The sequence below is a fragment of the Pelophylax lessonae genome, assembly GCF_965119305.1.
Source record: "Pelophylax lessonae genome assembly, chromosome: 2".
NCBI classification, from domain to species: domain Eukaryota; kingdom Metazoa; phylum Chordata; class Amphibia; order Anura; family Ranidae; genus Pelophylax; species Pelophylax lessonae.
Window position 1 is genome coordinate 592,908,306 of NC_138769.1, and position 25,301 is coordinate 592,933,606.

At 45.7% G+C, this 25,301-nt stretch overlaps 1 protein-coding gene across 2 annotated transcripts in view; it reads right to left on the bottom strand.

Moving 5' to 3' along the window:
* ENDOU (endonuclease, poly(U) specific) overlaps positions 1–25,301 on the bottom strand; it is an 80,928-nt gene that overhangs the window by 19,122 nt on the left and 36,505 nt on the right. For both annotated transcript variants that reach the window (XM_082247747.1, XM_082247746.1), the window contains 2 exons: positions 22,524–22,723; positions 20,779–20,892 (listed from right to left, as the gene is read on the bottom strand). In XM_082247747.1, coding sequence (XP_082103873.1) covers positions 20,779–20,892; positions 22,524–22,723 — 314 coding nt within the window. The remainder of the gene's footprint in view (positions 1–20,778; positions 20,893–22,523; positions 22,724–25,301) is intronic.

Consider the following 25,301-nt stretch of genomic DNA (forward strand, 5'->3'; position numbering starts at 1 on the left):
TTCTCTACATGACTACTGAAGTGGAATATTTCTGCAGCTGTAAATCCACATCATACATAAAACGCAGGAGCGTTACAGATTGAATGAACCTCAAATGGATTCAGCAGAAATAACCACTCAGGTGACACAATTAAAACAGCAAGTAACTGCGTTAATACACACACTTGCTGAATTAAAAGAAGACAATCGGGCTCTGTCGCAGCAGGTAATTAGACTGACACAACTTACCACTGCTCAGTCCCCTGAACCCAAAATAAATCCTCCTTTGGTATTTACAGGCGATCGCAAAAAATTTCACGAATTTAAAAACGCATGTGAGTTACTTTCCTTGCTAAAACCCTGTACCTACCTTACTGATCACATTAAGGTTTGTACTATTATTTCTTACCTAACAGGCGATCCTCGGGCCTGGGCAGACTCTCTTTTTGAGAAAAGCGATCAGCTTCTCAACTCCTATGCCTTGTTCCTAGCAGAACTTACTAGCCTATATGATGATCCCAATAGGCAGAGTACTGCCGATCTTCAATTAAGTTCCTTGAAACAAGGTAGGAGACCTGTGGAAGACTTTGTCGCAGAATTCAAGAGATGGACCCTTGATTCAGAATGGAATGATGCATCTCTGAAAACCCAATTTAGGCTTGGCCTATCAGAGGCCGTTAAAGACGAGCTCGCCCGAGCGGATCTGCCAAAAACCCTGGATGCATTGATACAACTCAGTATCACCATAGATAGAAGACTACGAGAAAGAAAGGCTGAGAAAATGGGAATGCCATTATCCAGTTCTTCTCGGATTTCGGCCGTTGACCCCATTCCTATGGAGGTAGGAACCATACTCCCACCTCTATCAACTATTGAAAGAGCCAGAAGACGATCTGGTAATCTCTGCTTGTACTGTGCATCCCCGGATCACAAGATAAACGTCTGTCCCCTAGTCTACAAAAAGAAGGGTGAGTGTTCACATGTCCTTCTAGGGGGATTGACAACTTCAATTACTAACCCTTACCTTTTTGTTTGCTTAACATTACAGTGGGACCAGAACAGGATTACTACTAAGGCCATGATTGACACAGGATCTTGTGGAAATTATATTGACATACGTTTTGCTGCTTTAAATAAAGTTCCTATTATTTCTAAACCTAAACCTGTCTCAGTGAGTCTTATTAACGGTGTTCCTTTATCCTCTGGTCCGATCACTGATCAGACACAGGCACTCCTAGTCACTACTAACGGGTCTCATATGGAGACCACTACCTTCGATCTAATACCTTCACCCCACTTTCCCATTGTTTTGGGACTTCCCTGGTTACACACACATCAACCAACCATAGATTGGAAGGAACGGACCCTGGCCTTCCTCTCTTGCTATTGCGAGGGTACGTGTAACCTCCCGTCTTTCGGGAAGATCCTGTCTGTGGTGACAGATGAGATTGCACCACTATGTTATCAGGATCTCTCTGAGGTTTTTCTTGAGAAAAATGCTCAAGCACTACCTCCCCATCGAGACTATGATTGTAGTATTGATCTACTCCCAAATAGCAAATTGCCGTTCGGTCATGTTTATCCTCTTTCGCAGGATGAACTTTCCCATCTCAAAGACTATTTGGATGAGAATTTGAAAAAAGGTTTTATTAGACCTTCCACTTCTTCCACAGCAGCAGGACTCTTTTTGATCCGCAATAAGGACTCAAGTCTCAGGCCTATCATCGACTGTAGGCAATTGAATGCTATTACAATAAAAGATCGCTATCCTCTACCGCTTATCCCTGAGCTCATTGAGCAGGTGCGTGGAGCTACCTATTTTTCAAAATTGGACCTGAAAGGAGCATACAATCTCATTCGAATCCGTGATGGACACGAGTGGAAGACTGCATTCAGAACCAGATACGGATTGTTCGAATATCTTGTAATGCCATTCGGGCTATGCAACGCCCCTGCAGCCTTTCAACGATTTATAAACTATATTTTCAGAGACTTACTAGATGTCTGTGTTGTGGTATATCTGGACGATATACTTATATATTCACGATCCCTGTCTGAACACATAAGACATGTAAGACTAGTATTATCGAGATTGCTTGCACACAACCTTTATGTGAAACTGAAAAAATGCTTGTTTCATAAAGAAGAAGTACTGTTTCTAGGCTACATCATATCCAAAACAGGAATCAAGATGGACATGAGTAAGATATCCTGCATTCAGGATTGGCCTACACCAACCACACGCAAGGCGCTACAGCGATTCCTTGGATTTTCGAATTTCTACAGGAAGTTCATCAGAAACTTCTCTGCCATTGTGAGACCCCTCACACAGCTCACTAGCATTAAAAGACCATTCAAATGGTCAGATGAAGCAAATAAAGCTTTTCACCTGTTAAAGACAAGGTTTACTTCTGCTCCCATACTACGCCATCCAGACCCATCCCTCCAATACATTCTGGAAGTAGATGCGTCAAACATGGCAGTAGGAGCAATACTCTCCCAACGACCAACTCACACTTCACCACTTCATCCAGTCGCCTTCTTTTCTAAATCCTTAAGCAGTCCAGAGGTAAATTACCCCGTGGGTGAAAAGGAACTGCTTGCTATAAAATTGGCTCTGGAGAATTGGCAACATCTACTCGAAGGCACCCGATTACCAATACTTATATACACGGACCATAAAAATCTTCAATATCTTCAGACTAACAAAACTCTCTCTCACCGACAGGTACGATGGTCACTATTCTTTCTAAGGTTTAACTTCCTAGTGACCTACACACCTGCAGATAAGAACAAAAAGGCGGATGCACTATCACGACTAACTGAAGAAAACTACTTCGAAATCCCTTCCGTTCCTATAATACCTCACAAACGCATTATTGGAGTTGTCCGTTCCTTGAAGGAAGAGGTTTTGCATGGTATAAGTTTGGATTCACCCCCACCACAACTAAATACTGATGCAGAAGGCTTCCTCTACTACAACAACAAACTTTACATACCACCTACCATGCGCACCAAGATCTTGGAATTATCGCATGATGTGCCTATGGCAGGACATATGGGTATGACAAAGACTCTTAATCTGATTACCAGGCAATTCTGGTGGCCTGACATGAAAACATCTATACAAAAATTCGTCTCTTCATGCAATGTCTGTGCCAGGTCCAAAATTGACACTACGAGACCATCCGGTCTACTATGCAGTCTACCAATACCCCAAACTCCATGGGAAGTTGTGTCCTTGGACTTTATAGTAGAACTACCTCCTTCCAAAGGATTTAATACCATCTGACAAAAATGGCACATTTCATTGCTATTCGCAGACTACCTTCGTCCAAACAAACGGCAGAACTCCTGATGAAACATGTCTTTAACCTCCCTGGCGGTATGATTCATTTGCATTTTAGGTGCTGAAAGCGGTACCATTATTTTGCATGTAATTCTTGTGAATGAGCAGCCCAAACCAACTGTATACATTATATATATATATATATATATATATATATATATATATATATATATATGTATGTATACATATATTATGTATACATATATTATATATATATTGTGAGGGATTTAGCTCGGTGGTAGGCGTGGATGACCCCTTGGGGGGTGCGTTTTCCCAGAGAGGTAGCCGACAAGTGCTTGCAAACAAACAGTGTGGTTTATTAAATGGTGTTTTCTTCACCAGGCTGTATGCAGCAAAACATCCAAAATAAAATAAAACAGAAAATAAATCCTTGCCTCTGTGGGCGGCTACCTTCTCACAACTGGAACCTGCCTAAGTGTCTGTCTCCAACCTACCGTCGGGCAGACTTCCTTGTCCTACAGCGGACACTCAATAGTCCTTTTATAATAGCTTCACAGGGCAACACAGTCCTTTTGTTTCTTTCACATCAACAGTTCGTCTTCTCACCTTTGAGACGTATTCACCCTTGGTTACCGTCCCGGGCACACATCACTCCGGGGGGTCTTCTCCCAGGCCCACACATCCTGTCGGGAGGCACACGCTGACTGTCCTCCTGCTCCCAGCCCACATGGCTTCAGGATGCAGCTTCTGGAGGCAGCAAACAATAGGACTTTCTCTGAACAAATTATAGAGCCTTAACTCCCTCATTCTGAACAGGTGAAGGCCTTTCAACTTCCTGCTGGCTAGCTCTGTAGCCAACACCCTAAATTAATTAATGGACTTTCTAAATCAGGTGGAAATATATCTCCTTCCTGTGACTACGTTCCCAGATTTAGCTGACTTCCTGTCACATACCCCCCCCTCTTGTTTCAACCCTAGGGTTGGGACACATATTTCCAGGCACGCATGTGTCAGGCACTGCTGACTCACTGATAAGCCTCCTATTATCCTCAAGCTTCCGGATGAAACTGTTTTGTCATCTTCATTGACGGATTTCTCATAAATGCCACACAGTTTGTCTCTCATCTCATATACACATTCTTCAACTGCATTTTTGGCATCATTTTGCTCCTTCTCGTTTCTGTCATCTTCATTGACAGCTTTCTCATAAATGTCAGACAGCTTGTCCCTCATAACCGTCTGTCCAATCCACCATGGAGGACCGTGATCCATAGGCAACTCAATTGGGCTAGTCTTAATGTCTTCAACATTCTTAAGACGCCTCTCTCTGCAATCCATAAATGTTTTCCACAAAACTTTGAGAACCTTTGCTTCACTAAGCTTTGTTCCAAGTAGGGACTCTTGACATCCCTCTGTGACTTGAGTTGCCTCTCCATACATCTGTACACAATCATTGACTTTTTGTTGTAAAAGGGAATGATCTTCCTTCTTGAGCTTTGCTTGCTCTAAGATGCTGTGCAGAGGATTTTCCAATTGAGACAACAGGCTGTCACACATTTCTTCAAAGTGACCCCTGTTCCTTTTCCCAGAGATATCAATATCATTCACCAAACATTTCATATTCATAGGCAGATCTGAAGCATTTGCACTCATCAACTTCTTAAACTTTTCGCCCTCCTGAGCGAGTCGCAGTAAAGGCCTACTATTTGATTTGATATTCAGTTTATATTTCTTGCCAAACTCTTCACAGAAGAAGCCAACCAGAACATCATCAACTTTCCTTCCACCAACATAGGGGTCAAAGGCAACAACACAGTTGAACCCAGCGATCTGGGTGGTATCCATTATAGACCTCCTCTCTGCATCAGTGAAGAAGCATGGAACTGCAACACATTCTTTTACAGGTTTCTTCAATGCACTTTCTGCTGAACTATTTGACCGCTCAAGGTCACCTAGTTCTTTTTCTCTATCTGAATTCCACATGGAATGCATCTCAAGATCACGATCAAACTTCTGCCACCCGTCTTTCACCAGTTCCATTTTGGAAACACTCCCTGAAAGGCACTTATTCATTTGCTTCACGTTTTCACCAACAGCCTTAGTTTTCTCCACTAGGTTTTCAGCCTGAACTGAGAAATCACCACATTTCTTACTCAGCTCCTTTGTTTGCTGAAGTTCTAATGATACATTTTCCAATGCTTGAAGTTTTTGAAGGAACGGTTTATTCCAAAGGGGTGATTCAAGCCACATGTCGTCACATTTCTGAGGCTCACTCAGGACAGACCCCAAAACACTGATCCTTTTAAAAACTGCATCAGGCACACTATCCCCTCTTTGGGACAGATCCTCTGTTGCCTGGAATTCCTCTTCCAGTTCCTGCAACGGAATCTTCATCTCTTCTACTTGCTGTTCTAAGGCTCGCTTAGACTTTTCTAGCTCCTGAACGCTTTTCACAACATCATCCTTGGAGCTGACCAATTCTTCCATTTCTGTACGCAGCTGTTTAACACTTTCTAGTTCAGCCTTACACTCTAGAGCTTCCTCCAAAGAGCGAGCCAAGAACAGGGCTTTGCTCTCGTTATCACGCACCTCCGTTTCTGCACGTGCGCGTTCTTCTGCATATTTTGCAGACACAGTCTTCTCTTCACCAAGCATCTGATCAAACTTCTTTTTCACATCTTCAACACACTGTAATGAACCAACGCTTTCTTCCATGCGTTTTTTCATATCCGCTATCTGAGCTTGCAATGTTGCGACTTGCTCTGATAGGTTTTTCTTTGCTTCCGCCTCCTCTTTTAATTGTTCCAGGAAGCCATTTTTCTCATCTTCCATTTGTTTGAGCTTTGTGCTAAAACTCAGCCTTTGACACCTCTCTTCCTGTAAGAGTTCCTGCGTGTCTTGCAGCTGCGATTCCAAGATAGAAAAATCTTCCGCAATTTCTCTAGATTTGCTGTCTGCTTGAGAAAGCTGATTTGTAACATTGTCCAACTCAACCTGCAGTCGGTTTGCCTTCTCTGACAGCTTAGCACACAATCGGTCACCTTCTGACACCTTGACTTGCGATTCCAGAAGCTGTGCCTCTACTTTTTCCCTCTTATGTTCACAATCTCCTTTTCCCTGCATAAGAGCTTTCACCTCATTGGCTAGCATCTGGGAATAAGAATGTAATTCTGCCACACAGGCTTCTTTCTCCTTTAACTGCTGCTGGACACGTTGGGCTTCCCCTTTCCAACTTTCACAGTCCGCACGCCATTCATTTACCACATTGCTCAAAGTAGTGAGCTCATACACAGTACTCAGTAATTTAGCCTCTCTTTCACTTTTCTCGTTGTCGCTGAGAGACAATGTCGTTTTCAGAGCGACATTCTGTTCCTGCGACTCCTGCAGGTCTATTTTTGTAGCTCCCAAAGACTGAAGACTTTTTTCCAGCTGATTACGCAACTCCAACATATCAGCCATACTTTGCTTCTGCAAAGTCTGAATTTCACTTTCCTTTTCCATGAGGATGGTATCTTTCTCCATTATAGTCTCTCTGCGTTTTTGCAACTCGACCAAAAGAAGAGCAGTGGATTCTTCCCACTGTAACACATGAGACTTGAGTAGTTCATTCATTTCCTGCAAGTTTCTATGCTCCATTTTAAGCAATTCCAAGGCTTGTTCCTTTTCTTCCATTTTCCGTTGCAAGGCATCCAACTCAGCCCTGCACACATACTCGGTTTCCTCCAAACCGATGGCCTCCATTGGCTGCTGGCGTCTCTGTTTCCAGCCTGCCATGCTCTCTTGATGAGCCTTTTGTTGAGCTGCAAAGCTCTGCTGAAAATCTGCATTTGCCTGCTGTTGAGCTGCATTTGCTTGCTGTTGAGCTGCATTTGATATAATCAGATGTTTCAACATCTCCTCCATTTTGAGTTTACTTTTCATCTGAGCACACTGCGTCTCCATAGCGGTTTCATCAGTGTTGCTAGGGACAACAACCTTCCTCTTTAGTAGACTCTCTTTAGGCATGGATGGGGCTGGTTCAGACGGCAACATCCCCTCCATCCATAGAATCCGGTCTCTCATTTCATCTATCTTTGCATTCTTCAGGCGTTTTGAACGCCCCATCTTCAATAACTCCACAAACAAATTTTTCACAGTCCAGCAAAAATTTTTCAGACCACTGTCTCTTTAACACATGTAGTTGTTCTCTCTCTTGCAAGATCTCTTTTCCTGCGCACACAGTTTGTGCAGTCACTTGCACCAGACACAACAAAGTTCATCAAATAATTTTGAGACCGCTGTCTCTTTAAAACACTTTTTTTTTTTCTGTCAGGATCTTCTCTCCTGCACACATAGATTGTGCAATCTCATGCACCAGATAAAGTTCATCAAACATTTGCACTTCCTTGCAGGGATCTCTGCTTATGCCCACTGCATACCTCCACCATATGTGAGGGATTTAGCTCGGTGGTAGGCGTGGATGACCCCTTGGGGGGTGCGTTTTCCCAGAGAGGTAGCCGACAAGTGCTTGCAAACAAACAGTGTGGTTTATTAAATGGTGTTTTCTTCACCAGGCTGTATGCAGCAAAACATCCAAAATAAAATAAAACAGAAAATAAATCCTTGCCTCTGTGGGCGGCTACCTTCTCACAACTGGAACCTGCCTAAGTGTCTGTCTCCAACCTACCGTCGGGCAGACTTCCTTGTCCTACAGCGGACACTCAATAGTCCTTTTATAATAGCTTCACAGGGCAACACAGTCCTTTTGTTTCTTTCACATCAACAGTTCGTCTTCTCACCTTTGAGACGTATTCACCCTTGGTTACCGTCCCGGGCACACATCACTCCGGGGGGTCTTCTCCCAGGCCCACACATCCTGTCGGGAGGCACACGCTGACTGTCCTCCTGCTCCCAGCCCACATGGCTTCAGGATGCAGCTTCTGGAGGCAGCAAACAATAGGACTTTCTCTGAACAAATTATAGAGCCTTAACTCCCTCATTCTGAACAGGTGAAGGCCTTTCAACTTCCTGCTGGCTAGCTCTGTAGCCAACACCCTAAATTAATTAATGGACTTTCTAAATCAGGTGGAAATGTATCTCCTTCCTGTGACTACATTCCCAGATTTAGCTGACTTCCTGTCACAATATATATATATATATATATATATATATATATATATATATATATATATATATATATATATATATATATATATATATATATATATATATATATAATGTATACAGTTGGTTTGGGCTGCTCATTCACAAGAATTACGTATATATATATATATATATATATATATATACGTATATATATACTGTATATATATATATTTACATTCATATTTACATATATTTACATAAAAAGTACAGTAAAACTGCAGGAAAGGGCACTGGGGGGCAAACTAATGTGATTTTTTTTTATTTTGAATGGTATCAGTGTGTTTGGTGTGTTTTTACCATTGAATTTGCCGCCGGTTCCACCCCCCTGCGAACATCACGTCACAGGAGACGGAAGCCGTGGCACGGAGACAATCGGGAGGAAGATCCGCCGCGAGATACCGCCGAGACACATCGCTGGATCCCGGTGACAAGGTAAGAAACCTCTTTTACAGGATCCAGCGATGCTTCTGGCGGTACCCCGAGTGTGGCTCGGGGTTACCGCTTTTGGCTCTGAAATTTAACCCCGAGCTACACTCGGGAATACCGCTAAGAAGGTTAAGTTACATGGTATCCCAAAAACTCTTCTGTCTGACCGTGGATCACAATTTATTTCCAAGTTCTGGCAAGAACTATGTCACATACTACGAATTGAGCGGAAGCTCACTTCTCCTTACCATCCGCAGACCAACGGACAGACTGAAAGAGTCAACCAATGCATCGAGCAATATTTACGTTGTTACACTTCTTACCAACAGGATGATTGGGTGGATCTTCTCCCTCTGGCAGAATTTGCCTACAACAACCCAACCCACAGTACGACCAAGCAGAGTCCGTTCTACTTGAACTATGGGTTTCATCCCTCTATTCTTCCACCACGCATCCTTCCTTCAAATAACCCAGTAGCCTCAGACTATCTTACCCAAATAAAGGACTCTCTGGGTTTGCTTAATACTACCATTGCACACGCTCATAGTCAACAAAAGAAGTACTATGATCTTCGCAGAAGACCTTCTCCTCAGTATGCTATCGGGGACCTCGTTTGGCTCTCAACAAAAAATTTAAGACTGAAAATCCCTAGCAAAAAGCTTGGACCTCTGTTCTTGGGACCTTTCCCAATCAAGAAACTTATTGGAAAAGCTGCAGTACAGCTTACATTGCCAATAGACCTCAAAATACATCCCATTTTCCATGTGTCGCTACTGAAGCCTCATGTTCCTGACCAAGGAATAAGGCCTACTATCTCACCTCATCCTCCTGTACAAGTTGAAGGTGGAGAAGTATATGAGATAAAAGAGATTCTGGATTCTCGTATCCACAGAAGAAGACTTCAATACTTAGTTCGATGGAAGAACTATGGGCCCCAAGACGACACCTGGCTAAACACCTCTGACATACATGCCCCTAGATTAATCCGCAATTTTCATGCGAAGTACCCAGACAAACCAGCTCCAGAGGCCTTCAGGAGCAGGCCTTAAGGGGGGGGGGGGTACTGTAATGTTCTGGTACCTTTGGGTACCCTAATTACTCTTTTCCTAAGTGTATGCGCCCCACCATTCTCTTTTGGTAAGGTGCGCATACACCTTTAAGACTGATGCTGTCATCACTGAGCGCCGGACTGAACAGCTATTTAAATCACCAGCTTTCACTCACATGTGTTCGTTCAACCTGCTTTGTGCCTTGATGCTAACCTGTCTTGAAGCTCTCATGCTTGCAAGCATACCTCGCTGTCGGAACCACGCTGCGCTGATCCCTGTATCCCGCTACCGGATCATCCGCTCTTGCCGAACCTCTCCTCTGCTACATTGCTACTAGTGATAAGTACCCCACAGGGGAAACCTCTATAACCTTCATACTAAAGCTTACACTATCTAGCTCTGCATACTAAGGACTATTATTACATCTGCATTATCTAAGATTGCTAGCTCTTGAGCCTACTACCATCTGCTCTTGCACTGGGTTGGTCTCTCCTGTATGTTCACCTGCTACTCTATCATCTGCTACCATACATGATTGCTAACCTATCTGCATCCCATCTGCTACTATCTTACTTTCAAGAACATTTCCTTTCAAGTGTCTGTCATCTACCATCTCTACCCAACCTGTCTCTTCAGCCTATCATCACTGTGTTACTATATACATAAGTCACTCTAGGAACATCTTATTGAGTGTGTGTATTTACTTGCTGAATTGAGATCATCCACACATGATGAGTCTTGGGAGTTGGGATTGGTGTCTCAGCGTTTCTCTACATGACTACTGAAGTGGAATATTTCTGCAGCTGTAAATCCACATCATACATAAAACGCAGGAGCGTTACATGTGGCTGCTGTGGATGGCGTGCCCTTCTCAGGGTCTCGCTCATCTCTGGACCTCATGGGGTCTGAGGGGGAGGCGGAGGTGGCAGGGGTTGATGCTTCTCCCCCTGGCTCGCCTGAAGAGCTTGCACTCATGGATGAGCTGATCGCCTCCATTAAGGATACGTTGCACTTGGAGGATGAGCCCACTGCTCCTGCTAGGGTGTCCTCCTTTGGGACGCAGAGGACCCGCAAATCAGCGCAGGTTTTTCCCTGCCCTGCTGAATTTCACCATACTGTTAATGAGCAGTGGCGCAATTTAAAGAAGCCCTTTATAGTGCTGAATAAGTTTAAACTGCTTTATCCATTTGCGCCATCCACCGACGAGCATTGGTGTGTGGCGCCTCAGGTGGATCATGCGGTAGCCGTTTTAAACAAAGCTACTGCGATTCCTTGTGAGGATACATCGGTTTTCCGGGACCCTACGGACAGGAGGTTGGAGTCTCTTGCCCGTCATGCCTATATGGTTGCTGGTTCTATGCTAAAACCTATTTTTGCTTCGGTTATGGCAGCCCAGTACTTGTGTGATGCGGACTTGAATTTAGCTCCTTTGGCTGCACGCCTGTCTGGCGTGGCAGTGCTCAACCGTCGCCTGATATGGCTGAAGAATTGGTCGGTGGACCAATCTTCTCGCAAGACATTGGCGGATTTTCCCTACGTGGGATCTCGCCTTTTTGGCGAGGCTTTGGATACTCTGATTAAGGGTGTTACTGGGGGCAAGAGTACTCTCTTACCCCAGAATCCCAAGCACAAATCTTTCCGTGGCAAATGGAATTCCTCGTTTAGGCTCTCCCAGGGGTCCTTTCGTGCCTTTCGGTCACAATCCAAGGGCAAGCCCTTCAAGGGCCAGGGCTCCCAGAAGAAGCCGTGGGCGGGTAAGCAAAAATCCGGCCAGTCCGGTTCGACAACCCACGCCAGTTCCGCCTGAAGTGGCGCCCTCACCCGTTTCTGGGGTGGGGGGATGTCTGCGCGGTTTCCTCCAACCTTGGCTGATCCGCATTCAGGACAGATGGGTTCAGGAAATCGTTCGATCTGGTTACAAGATCGAATTTCTCTCTTGGCCAGCGGGCAGATTTTTCCCCTCAAATCTTAAGCTGTCTTCGGAGCGCTTGCAGGATCTGCGCCTGGCGGTGCGGGACCTGCGGGCCCAAGGAGTGGTGGTTCCGGTGCCTCATCGGGACAGATTTCAGGGGTTTTACTCCAATCTGTTCACTGTGCCCAGAAAGGAGGGCAAGGTGCGTCCGATTCTGGATTTGAAAGCTCTGAACCGCTTTGTGCGGGTTTGCAAGTTCCGCATGGAATCCCTGCGCTCAGTGGTGGCTGCCCTGAGTCCGGGGGAGTTCATGGCCTCCATCGATCTGAAGGATGCGTACCTACACATCCCCATCTTCGAGGGTCATCAACGGTATCTTCGTTTCGCCATTGCGGAGGAACACTACCAATTCGTGGCGTTACCTTTCGGTCTCGCTTCGGCTCCACAGGTTTTTACCAAGGTGCTGGCGCCGGTCCTGGCCCTGTTGCGGGCACAGGGCATTGCGGTCTTGGGGTATCTGGACGATCTCCTCATATGGTCCAATGCCAGCCAGAGCCTGCTGGCCGACCTGTCCACCACGGTGCAGACGCTGCAAGAGTTCGGTTGGACCATAAACATTCCGAAGTCGACTCTGTGTCCTTCGGTTCGCCTTCCCTATTTGGGGATGGTTCTGGACTCTGTTCAGGCGAAGGTTTTCCTTCCAGAGGACAAACTCCGGACGCTTCAGGACGAGGTCTGGGCCCTCAGGGACAACCAAAGCTCGTCCCTCCGGACATGCATGAGATGTCTGGGGTTGATGGTCTCAGCCTTCGAGGCGATTCCCTTTGCCCAGTTTCACACGCGGGGTCTCCAGGCGGAGATTCTGGCCAAGTGGGACGGGCGTCCGCAGTCCTTGGATCTGCGGATCTCATTGAGCCACCGCACCAGACAGAGTCTTCTGTGGTGGCTCTAGTCCCCGACGGTGTCGGGGGGCAAGTCTTTCCGTCCGTTGTTGTGGACGGTAGTCACCACGGATGCCAGCCTGTCGGGCTGGGGTGGTGTCCTGGGCGTTCTGTCCGCCCAGGGGACTTGGTCGGAGGAGGAGTCCTCCCTTCCGATCAACATTCTGGAATTGCGAGCGATAAAGCTTTGCCTTTGGCATTGGTCGGAACGGCTTCAGAGCCGCCCAGTTCGGGTTCAGATGGACAATGCCACCGCGGTGGCCTACATCAACCATCAAGGGGGCACCAGGAGTGCCCGAGCGGCTCGGGAAGTGGCCGACATTCTGTCTTGGGCCGAGACGCACGTCCCGGCGATAACGGCAGTTCACATTCCGGGGGTGGAGAACTGGCAGGCGGATTATCTGAGTCGCCAGACCCTGGACCAGGGAGAATGGTCCCTTCACCCGGATGTCTTCCAGATGTTGTGCGCGAAGTGGGGTTCCCCAGATGTGGACCTGTTCGCGTCTCGTCTAAACAACAAGGTGGAAAGGTTCGTGGCAAGGACGCGCGATCCTCAGGCGGACGCCTCGGACGCGTTAGTGGCGCCCTGGCATCAGTATCGTCTGATGTATGCCTTTCCACCGCTTCAGCTGCTGTCCATGCTCCTTCGCAGGTTAGCCTCGGAACCGCACACGGTGATTCTGGTGGCACCGGACTGGCCTCGCTGGTCTTGGTACGCAGACCTCGTCAATCTGGCAGTCGACGCTCCGTGGCGCCTGCCGCTTCGAGAAGACCTTCTGTCTCAAGGGCCGATATTCCATCCTGCTTTACAGTCACTGGCTTTAACGGCCTGGCTGTTGAAAGCCAGGTCCTGAAGGACAGGGGTCTCTCCCCTGAGGTCATTCCCACTTTGATCAAGGCTAGAAAAGCCTCTTCGGGAAAGATTTACTACCGTACTTGGAAAGCATACTTTGCCTGGTGTGAGTCCAGGGGGTTTTCCCCTCGCTCATACTCGGTGTCCAGAGTGTTGGCTTTCGTCCAAACTGGAGTGGACCATCGTTTGGCGCTGGCCACGATTAAGGGCCAGATTTCTGCGCTGGCCGTTTTTTTTTAGCGCCCTGTGGCGTCAAACTCGTTGATCCGCACACTTTGTTCAAGGGGTGCGCCATTTGGCCCCTCCACGGAGGGAGCCTTTGCCTCCGTGGGACTTGAACCTGGTTCTGTCCGCATTGCAACATGCTCCCTTTGAAAAGATCAGGGAGATCTCGTTGCCTCTGTTATCCAAAAAGGTGGCCTTTTTGGTGGCGATCACGTTGGCTCGCAGGGTTCGGAGCTGGCGGTTTTGTCCTGCAGCTCTCCCTACTTGGTGGTACACAAGGATAAGGTGGTCTTGCGACCTAACCCGTCCTTTCTGCCGAAAGTGATCTCGGATTTTCACCTTAATGAGGAAATTATCTTGCCTTCGCTCTGCGCGAAGCCGAAGCATCCTAAGGAGGTTGCCTTACATTCCTTGGATGTTGTCAGGGCGATCAGGGTTTACCTGTCGTCCACTAAGCCTTTTCGCAAGTCGGATTCCCTCTTTTTCCTCGGACCTCGGAAGGGCATGGCGGCGCTGGCCGCGACTATCGCCAAATGGATTAGACAAACCTTTGTGCAGGCCTATGCCTTGAGGGGGAGGGTTCCTCCCTTCCCTGTAAAGGCGCACTCTACCAGGTCTTTGAGTACGTCTTGGGCTTTCCGGCATCAGGCTTCTGTGGCCCAGGTGTGTAAGAAGGCGACTTGGTCGTCCGTTCACACCTTCTCAAAGTTCTATAAGGTGGATGTTCAGGCATCGGCCGATGCCTCCTTTGGCCGTAAATTTCTCAGTGCGGCAGTGCCTTAGGGACCCTTGTTTTTGGGTCCTTGGCTGTTGGGGTGTTTTACCCCTGGGTTACTTGTTTTTCCTGGGTTGTTGCTCCTGTTGAGCACGTTTTCCTGTTGCCCGGTTGGTTCTCTTACTGTGCGGCTGCGTCTCCCACCCCTCAGGTTTACACTGCTTTGGGACATCCCATTGGTGAAGATTTGGGAAGGGGCGGCGACTGTCGGAGGACGTAAGAGAAAAATGAATTTTTGTAAAATCTTACCGTAAAATTCCTTTCTCTGAGTCCTCCGACAGTCGCCGCCCCTCTTTTGGGGTTTTTGTGTACTCTTACTGCTATGCTACCAAACTGAGTTGGGAATGCTGGTGCAGGGAGGTATTGACTAAGGGGACAGCCCCTAGGGGTGTGTCTATGCTAAAAGCTTTTGTTATTAACAAATCTTGTGCCTAGCTACTCCTGCGGAGCAAAGGTCAATACCCATTGGTGAAGACTTGGGAAGGGGCGGCGACTGTCGGAGGACTCAGAGAAAGGAATTTTACGGTAAGATTTTACAAAAATTCAGTTTTTCTCGTCGGTGCATTCACCATCTGACCCATAAAATTGTCCTGCAAAACATTTAGGAACTGCCTAGCCTTGGCTGAGTGTGCAGTTCCTTCTGCCCAGTCTATATCTGGATAATTAAGGTCCCCCATTATAATGACATTTCCCATCCTTGCTGCCAATCCATTCTGTAAAATGAGGTCCGCCTCCCCCTCCTCCCTCAGGTTGGGGGGCCTATAGCATACGCCCAATATTACCTTCCCCACCGTGCCTTCCCTTTGAAGCTCTACCCATAGGGATTCTGCCTCGTCCATAGCTCCATTATTAATATCATCCCTCATATTTACCTGTATACTGTTCTTAATATACAGACATACCCATCCCCCTTTTTTACCTTCTCTATCTCTGCGATAAAGGGAATACCCCTGAATTGTCGCCATCCAGTCATGAGAGCTGTCAAACCAAGTCTCAGTTATCCCCACAAAATCTAAGTCCTCCTCAAACATCAGCAGCTCCAGCTCTCCCATCTTGTTGGCCAGGCTTCTGGCATTGGTATACAAACCTCTTAATTTTGATTGGTTACATATATCCTCGTTTGATTTAAAGCACAATGGGGTCATGTCTAAGTAAGGGACATTTATTGCTCAGTCATGCTACAAAATATGTGCTCACTGGCAAACACATTAAATGTTGTACATCTTAGGAATATCAGTCTAAAGGCCTGTTAAAGCCCAAGTATGGTAAAAACATAAAAAAGAAAAAAATCAGCAAAAAGGAGGTTACCTACATTTATTGCAAAGTGTCCCTTGTACTGGCTGTCACAGTGGAAATCCAAAGTCCTCTGCCTCCCTACCTTTAACCCACAGTGGTATTCTTTTTGTGCTGCATGGTTTAATAGAGCTGAGAAACAGGCACTCTTCAAGAGTGGCAACTATGCCTTTCCTTTCTGCTCCTGCCTCCATTAATAGAAGCTGTAATATAGCGTCTATGAATGAAAGGCGTTCTATGAATAGAGAAGGCAGACCTTTCATTCATTCATCCCTCCTTCTCTCATGGTGCAACATTCATTCATGGAAGCTATAGCACAACTTCTATGAATGGAGGTGGGGCGAAAGAGGCAGACATAGCCAGCACTCTTTTTGAATGCCTTTCACAGATCTATCACTAGTATTATCCCCCACAGCACCAGAATATTATGGCTGCGGGTTAAGGGAGATGGCAGTGGTCACCCCCCCAAAAAAAATCACGCCCACCAAAAGACCCCTACATATATTATTTTTTTTTAATGATAATTTAAAACCTGATTTACATGCAACAGCACCTTGTGTATATGCAAAAGTTACTACTCCTCCATCTTGGTGCCCTAGGGCATCCATGGGTGCAGTGTGTGTCAGCACAGTGGGCCCCCCCACCCCTCAGGGCCCATGTGCAGTGAACACATTGCACCCATGGATGATGTGCCACTGGGATGGGGCAGGCTAGAGCAGTATAGGGGCAGGCTAGGGTAGTATGGGGCAGGCTAGGGTAGTATATAGAAAGGCTAGGGTGCCTATCCTCACGCATGTACCAGAGCAGAAGAAGGCGGGCTGTGCGCAAGGTTGGCTGCACCCCCTTCTCTAGTTTCACCCAATAGAAATGAAAGCCTGGTAAGCTGCGCCCGAACATTGGCTGCTGGCAGAGCCGGTGGGGAAGGAATCTTTCATTGCTCTCTGTCTCCAGGGGGTACCCTGCCCCTGGCAACACACACACCTGAGCTCTTCAGGTGTGCTTGGGTGTTTAATAGCCGGTGTTAGACCGTGTGCAAGCACTCTCGCTCCCAGCAACTATGAGTATGCGTGATGAGGGCAGCAGGGCGGTCTTTGTACAGGGCAGCCCCTGGATGACACACAAAACTGCTGGAAAAAAATCCTGGGCGTCAACTTGTCGCCCCTCTCAAAGTGCCGCCTGGGTCCGATGGACCCAGCGGGACACATGGTAGGGCTGGCCCTGAATGTCAGTAATGACCTTTGTGCTGATTTTGTAATTTATTTTCTTTATCTAAACTTATGCTTTATCATTATTGAGGGGCATTAATGCAATTAATCTCAAAATGAATCCCAGATGTGATTATTTTTGATGTGATTAAAGACTCAGGTTATTTAATGGAGAAGAACATGAAATACACAGATGAAATAAATATAAGTGAACTGCTATACATATATGCATATCTGATTGGCTCCTTGTGTGCTTACTGAGTTCTGCTGTACAAGTGCTATACAGGGACTTCAAGAGGATGATGACAAGTCAAACTCAGGTACTTCCACTGCTTTCAAAAAATCTCATACAATGATATACTAATAATTACAGAGCTGTAATAATCTGTGCTGTTTATACTTGCCTGGAGCTCAACTATAAAGTATAGCTAAAGCAAATTTTTAACTGCACGTGAAAGGTTTTTTTTTTTCTACCTTATTGCACAGAATGTATTAAGCTAAAAACCATTTAGCCTTTACAACCACTTTAAAATATTCTTCACCTCCCTGAGATACTGAAACCAATTTATACAGTATATATAGGGAGAGCGTACAAGTACAGTGGACTGGCATGTAAGATCAGCTGATAGATGTAGATTTTAACTATATCCAAATCAGCCCGACTTGTGTCAGACATGACCTGCACAGATCTATTTTCTTACTCTATTGACTTGCTATCAATCTTCTGCTTCTATTTAAATGTAGTACAGTTAGACATCTAGTGGCAACATTCAGAACTTACAGCAGGTGATCAGTATGATAGGAATAAGGTAGCTGTCATTGTATACCTGCAAAACTAGATTTTTTTAGCAGGAGACCAGCACTACACTATATTTCTCCCACTTTTTTTTTTTTTTTTTTTACATTTGAAGTTTATTTATTATTAGTCAATACAAAAAAGAAAAGAAACTCACAATACTCCAAAAATTTCACATAATAATTCTAAATCATATTAAATCAGATAAAACAAACAAAAAAAAAACAAATAAAAAAAAAAATAAACACCGCTCCCCCCCTACAAAGCCAATTCTGCTCCACCATCCTGTAAGCTCTTATATATATCCAAAGACCTAAAATTAACCCACGGCTCCCACAGCTTTTTAAGTCCTCCAATATTCTCACTAGCTACCGCAGCTAATTCTTCCAGATCATGAATTGAATTCACAGCTCCCACCCATTCCCCCAATGTAGGTGTTCTAGTCGACTTCCAATATTTAGGAATAATAGATTTTGCGGCATTCAGTAAGTGCCTCACCAACGACTTCTTATACTCGCTCAGTGGCCAGTTCGTTATATTTAGAAGACAGCATTCAGGGGTAAAATCAACTGTGGTATTAGTGATAAGTTGGAAATGACTCAACAATTCCTTACAAAATTTTTGTATGTTGACACAGCTCCACCATATGTGTACCATCGTACCCCTCTCCTCACCGCACCTCCAACAGACATTTCTCCCACTTTAACTACTTCCTAACGGCAAAAATAATTCTTGTGCTAGAAAACAACTCAGAACCTCCAAACATTGTATATAAATATATATATATATATATATATATATATATATATACAGGGCTTTTTTTCTCAGAGAATAGAATAGGTGCAGGAACCCCCCCCCCCCCCCCGTCTCCACCCCCTACCCACCTCTGAGCACTATTCCCTGGTTCCACTCTCTACCCAGTAGATCCACTTTTGGGAAATACAGAGCCAAGTAATATGTGAATGATAAAGTAAAGTAGTAATATAGATCCCTCACAGCCAGCAACAATAGATTAGACCAGCACCAATGGACCCTCACAACAAAATAACAATCTAGCAGCAACAAAAGATCTCAGAAACAGCCAGCATTAATAGACTCTCCAGCAATTAGTATCAATAGGCCCCGGCCCCTCCCCTCAACAGTAGCTCTATTCCAGCAACAATTGACCCCAAAGAAACAATAGATCCACCACCAGAAACAATAGACCGCCATGCAAACATAGATCCCCTCCAGTAGCAAAAGAGCCCCCAGCAGCCAGAATTAATAGATCCTCCAGCATATCCCAGTACTCCTTGCCGTTACATACATTCAGTGCTGGAGGTACCAGAACTTCGTTCCCCCGCATTCCTGCTGAAAAAAAGCCCTGTATATATACATATATATATATATATATATATATATATATATATATATAATTTTTTTTTTTTTCTTTTTTCCAAGCAGAGGCCCTACAGAATAAATTGGTGGGTGTTGCAGTTTTTTATGTCACATGTTATTTGCACAGGGGTTTTTCAAACGCAAACATAAAAAATACACTTTATAGGATTTTAATGCAAAAAAGCACAATACAAAACTAAATATTTTGTAAAATCTAAAATATGCTGTTAAAGCGAGTAAATAGATACCTAATATGCTATGCTCTAAAACTGTGCATGCTCCTGGAATGACACCACTGAGCTGGGCAACTGTGGGGGGGGGGGGGGGGGCGAGTTAGAGCAGGTGCGGACTCCCAAATTCTATCCACCAATTCGATAATCCCCCTATTTAGAAAAATAACGTCTTCTTGCCCCCTGTGTTTGGTGGGAGTGGGGGACAGTAAGCAGACTATATTTGTCACTTTCAAGTTTAGGCAGATCAATCTGCTGCAGCGCTCTCGGCCTGTCGCGGTGTATTCATATTGAAGAGGCAGGGCCTCGATCTGTGTACCGCCTAAACCCGAAAGTGATAAAATAGTTTTTTTACTGTTCGCTGCTCTCACCGAACACAGGAGGCATGCAGACATTTTTTTTCCTTAATAGCTGCACAGCGGCGTATTATCTAATTGGTGGACAATTGGGAGTTTCCGCCTGCTCTACCTCCGGGCCCCCCTGCTGACAGTTTCAGGGCCAGTATGGGAGGGCTGGGGGTCCCCACTTATCAGCGGCCCTGCTGAACACCAAAATGTGTCAGAGGGATGGCCTTGCTGTGCAAAGCATCATGATTGCAGCATGTGAACACCCCTAATGCCTTTGCAGTTTGAAGCGGAGTTCCACCCAAAAGTGGAACTTCCGCTCTTTTGCTTCCTCCCCCCCTCCGGTGCATGCGCAGTAGGGACCCGCCCGTGAATCCGCAAGGCTTCACTGCCGGGTTCCCTTACCGGCAAAGGCGGCAGCAGCACCCGACATCCGATGGCTACGGTGCTGACATAGCCGGACTCCAGGACAGGTAAGTGTCCTAATATTAAAAGTCAGCAGCTACAGTATGTGTAGGTGCTGACTTTTAATTTTTGGAGGGGAAGGCGGAACTCCGCTTTAAGAGGGAGTTGTTGGGGGGGTAAAAAAAAGAAACGTGCCTCCATTGTGTTTTTACTGCCCCCTCCCCCTGACGGCAAGTGTAATCATAGCCAAAGTGTGCTTCTGCCAGAGAAAAAAACGAATGCAGCCGCCACATGTAAGGACCAGCATGCTGCAATACATTACATTTTCTCACTTTAGATTTAGATTTGCTTTAATACATGTGGCCTTTTTCAAACAAAACAGAACAACCTAGAAAAGATGTATTTAGATTCATATTACAATAATTATAAGGCTTTTCTTATTCAATTGGGTGATATTCTATGTTTTTTCTTTAAGATGGGTTTCACGCAACTGTAACAAAAGACAATACGCACCCACAAACACATGCTCAAATCCGCTTGAGTCTTCTTCTCCAGAGGACCTGGAATAAAGTCCAAACCACATCTTCTGCAGGTCATCAGCAAACTCCTTTTCTGATGTGTATAGGCCTGTGTGGATGATAATCAATTTTCTCAGTCACTTTGACTGCTTGATGCAGGTTCTGTAACTTTATGTAATAGTTAAAGCAAAGCTGTCACAGGTGTAGCAAAATCACAACATCAAAGTATTACAGTGTAGATAAAGACAACGCATATATATATATATATATATATATATATATATATATATATATATATATACACACACACTATATTACCAAAGGTATTGGGACACCTGCCTTTACACGCACATGAACTTTAATGGCATCCCAGTCTTGGTCCGTAGGGTTCAATATTGAGTTGGCCCACCCTTTGCAGCTATAGCAGCTTCAACTCTTCTGGGTAGGCTGTCCACAAGGTTTAGGAATGTGTCTATGGGAATGTTTGACCATTCTTTCAGAAGCGCATTTGTGAGGTCAGGCACTGATGTGGACGAGAAGACCTGGCTCGCAGTCTCCGCTCTAATTCATCCCAAAGGTGTTCTATCAGGTTGAAGTCAGGATTCTGTGTAGGCCAGTCAAGTTGCTCCACCCCAGACTTGCTCATATATGTCTTTATGGACCTTGCTTTGTGCACTGGTCCAAATCATTTGGTGGAATGGAGACTATGGGGTGGGGTTGTTCTTCAGGGGTTGAGTTTGGCCCCTTAGTTGCAGTGAAGGGAACTCTTAAAGCAGATTTCCGCTCACTTGCTTCTCCCCCCCCCCCCCCCCGTTTGGTGCCACATTTGGCACCTTTCAGGGGGGAGGGGGGAACGGGTACCGGTTTTTGATGCTGTCCCTCTGAAGTTTTGGCCCCCTCCTCCCATACTAGTTTTGGCTTTAAAAATAATTGAAATAAAACCTGTACTGAGAAAAAAATTAAAGGCTACCATTGTTGCCCATGTTTTCAAATTGCTGGTTGCCTTTCAGTATGGCCTTTCCACTGACCAACCTCTGGCAATGCATTCAGAGCCACTGACCTGGAACAAGGTAATAATGTAATAAATGTCAGACTGAAAGTGTTACTAAACCCACAACAGTAAAATCACTTTGTAAATGCAGTAAAGCATGCTTGGTATACTTACTGTGGAATCTAGGGGGTTAATCCTCTACATTGTGTAAAAAGGCTGTTTGATCCTGTCTCCTCCCCTTCTTCCACAGTCCTCAACCCATCTCCTGATAGAATAGAGCCTTGGGGGCAAGCTGCACATGCTCAGTTTGGTGTGTATTGCTAGAGAGTTTTTCTTGGGATTGTGCATGTGATTAGCACAGAACCAATCAGCACTGTCCAGACAGAGGGTGAGGGGTCCTGCAGCCTTAAAGGGCAGTCAGAGGAGAATGAAAACTCCCCCTACAAGCTTTACGAGGACACTGATAGGTCATAGGAAGCCATAGGACTGTTACAACTGCTGATGAAAAAATGTATTTATCAGTTTATATTTACTAAAACTATTGCATTTCCATGTTTTGTGTACTGCGGGAGACCAGATTTAGTGAATGCAGGGTCCTGGGTTTAGTAACACTTGAAGTCAGAACTCCTGATCAATAAGCTTTTCCAGGTCAGGGATGAGGAAAGAAGTGGAGTCATTAGATTATGATGACAGCCAGGCAACTAGCATTTTCCTACAGTTTAGCACTTCAACTGCGTGATGCATCTTACCTTTCTTGTTGAAAAACTTATAAAGCTCCTTCAGAGGTTTTGTCTTCATCACTTCCTGCAAGAAATGTTCCTGCTCTTTCATCTCCTGTGGGCTGTAGCTTTCATCGATCCCTGTCTTCCTGTCATAATTGTCCAGCAGGTTTAGGAATGCGGCATACGTTGGTTTTTTAAACAATTCTTCATTCACATACTGGTACAATCTGCAGAAAAGAAAGTGCAGGTTTTCAGCCAGAGACTGCAGATCTGACATCACACTGAGATCCAGCATGTCTGGATAATGATTGCAACAATGATTAGTGCCCATCCTGATAGTACTGATTTTCACACTTGTTTACTCCTAAGTACCCATAATGTCACACATGATGCTCAACTTGGAGTATGCATGGATACTATGTCTGGAAGAAAATGTTACCTTTCATTTAGTCTATTGTGTCATGACTATTTACGTAGCGCTACCCCCAGAGGGGCCACTGGTAATAGCTGGTTCTTCCCAATTAGTACAGAGACTACCACAAGCACCAGACCATACACACTAGCTCGAATAACTCATGACTAAGGCACCCCAGATGAAATTTGGACACTTACCATAACCCTTATCTCAAATCCCAAACCCTTTCAATGAACTTCCTGCAATAAATACACGGACACCTTTATTGGAAAATTCTTTGTTCTTTTTGCTCCGGGCTGTACTGTCTAGGGAATGCCTTTTTAATATTTATTGCTTGAAGAACTTTAAACATTAGAGGAGTTAGACGAGCATGGGATACTCCAAAATGCAGCACAGTAGCAGGAATATACTCTTCCCCAGGTTCCCATACATGTGTAGCACCCTACAGGTAGGTGTTAGGTAAAACATAGTGGGCTTTGTCTGCCTAACAGCAGAACCATGTTTTCTTTTCTACAGGTAATTTGCCATGGCTACCAAGTGTGTCTGCTATGAGGGAAGTGTTCCCACTGGCTCCTGTGAGAGGCTTCTCATAGGGCAGTGTGGGAAGCCCAATCAGGGGACACATCCCAGCTTGTAACTACCCCAGAAGGCAGATTCTGCCGCAGAGGATTCTGGTCAAAACAATTCAAATCTGTAAAGAAAAGCGCACGCAACCTCGGGCAATAACGCTTTAATAAAGGACAATAACACAGTACATTGGAATTGCACTCACACTTTTCCTTTAAGACAATCGCTTTACAGCATTCCAACAGGAGCTACTCGCTCCTCCCGTCCCTCCAGATAGTGACTCTGCGGTCTCCTCATTCGCGGCTGCCGCCGCTGTATCCCCGCTCTCCTACGGGGATACAGCGGCGGCAGCCGCGAATGAGGAGACCGCAGAGTCACCATCTGGAGGGACGGGAGGAGCGAGTAGCTCCTGTTGGAATGCTGTAAAGCGATTGTCTTAAAGGAAAAGTGTGAGTGCAATTCCAATGTACTGTGTTATTGTCCTTTATTAAAGCGTTATTGCCCGAGGTTGCGTGCGCTTTTCTTTACAGATTTGAATTGTTTTGATCCGCCCCCCCCCCCAGTGGAGTGAGAGAGGAGCAGCAGCAACCGGGACATTTCAGCTAAAAAACATACAAACAAAGGAGGTGAACACATGGACAGCACCATGGGCTGGTGAAGTACTCCTCTTTGTACTTGTTGTATATCAGCATGTGCAGGATCTGTCCTTTTTGATCGCAGAGGATTCTGGGAATGGGTAAAGGTCTGGGGGGAGGTGCACGGCACGTTGTCTTTGGCGGGAGCAGAGTCCCAGGAAGGAGAGTGCGGCTGTCTCTCCTCCTGTCTGAGGAAGCGGATGTCTCGGGGTGTCAACTGAGTGTCCAGAGCATGCTGAGTGAGCTGAGGGGATCCGTTGTGCCAAGAGCCTGCGGAGAGAGAGAGGGGTCCAGTCCCAGGAAGGCCTACACAGGTTGTGAGTACTGCGGATTGCCCCTGGGGATCTTCCTAGAGTCAGAGGGGACCACTCCGGGAGAGGTTCTGGTATCCAGTGTCAGCTAGCTGTGAAAGGGGGTACCTAGGTTGAGGACCCTGAAGTTGTAAAGGGGAACATAGTCAGTGGACTCTGAAGAGTTCAAGGTAAAGGGGACACCTGCAGTCTGGGCCCTGAATTGTGCAGAACGTATCAGTTACAGTGACAGTTACACAGAGTTCTACAATATACTACCTCAAGCTGCACCAAGCGGGGGAAAGTATTTTGTGACTTCCACAGCACAGCAGTGTCAGAAGTTATACAATTCTCAGTCTTGGATCTACTGGACTATATGTCGGGGATTCAACACTTCTTCTGTTATACAGAGTGTTCTCAGAGTCAGTGAGCGTTGGCTGGCGCCGGCTGGTGTCGAGGAAGCGCCAACAGACATTTTTGGAGAGAAGTCCTAATTGTAATTAGTTAAAGCCTCAAGGAGTATCCCACTATTTCCCTTCTCCCATTCCCTTTATTTCAATAAAACTACAAACAAAGATGCCGGAGTTGTCGTTACTTCAGTTGTCACACCCAGGGACTCAGCTCACATGGGCTGGAAAGGATTCTGGTACTAATGGCAGACCCACATCAGGCCATAGGCCTGGAAACCTTGCTACACATGGATTCAGCTAAAAGCGCAGTACTCTAAGACCCTATTAGATCCATCTCAGTCCATAGCTACTTTTGCACTTACACCCATGGCACACAGTCACCAGGGATCACAATTCAGGGTTAGTACCCACAAGTCTCAAGGACAGCTGCACACCTTCCAACTTGCCCCGGATACCACCCGGTGAGAGAGACAATCCTTCTCTAGACC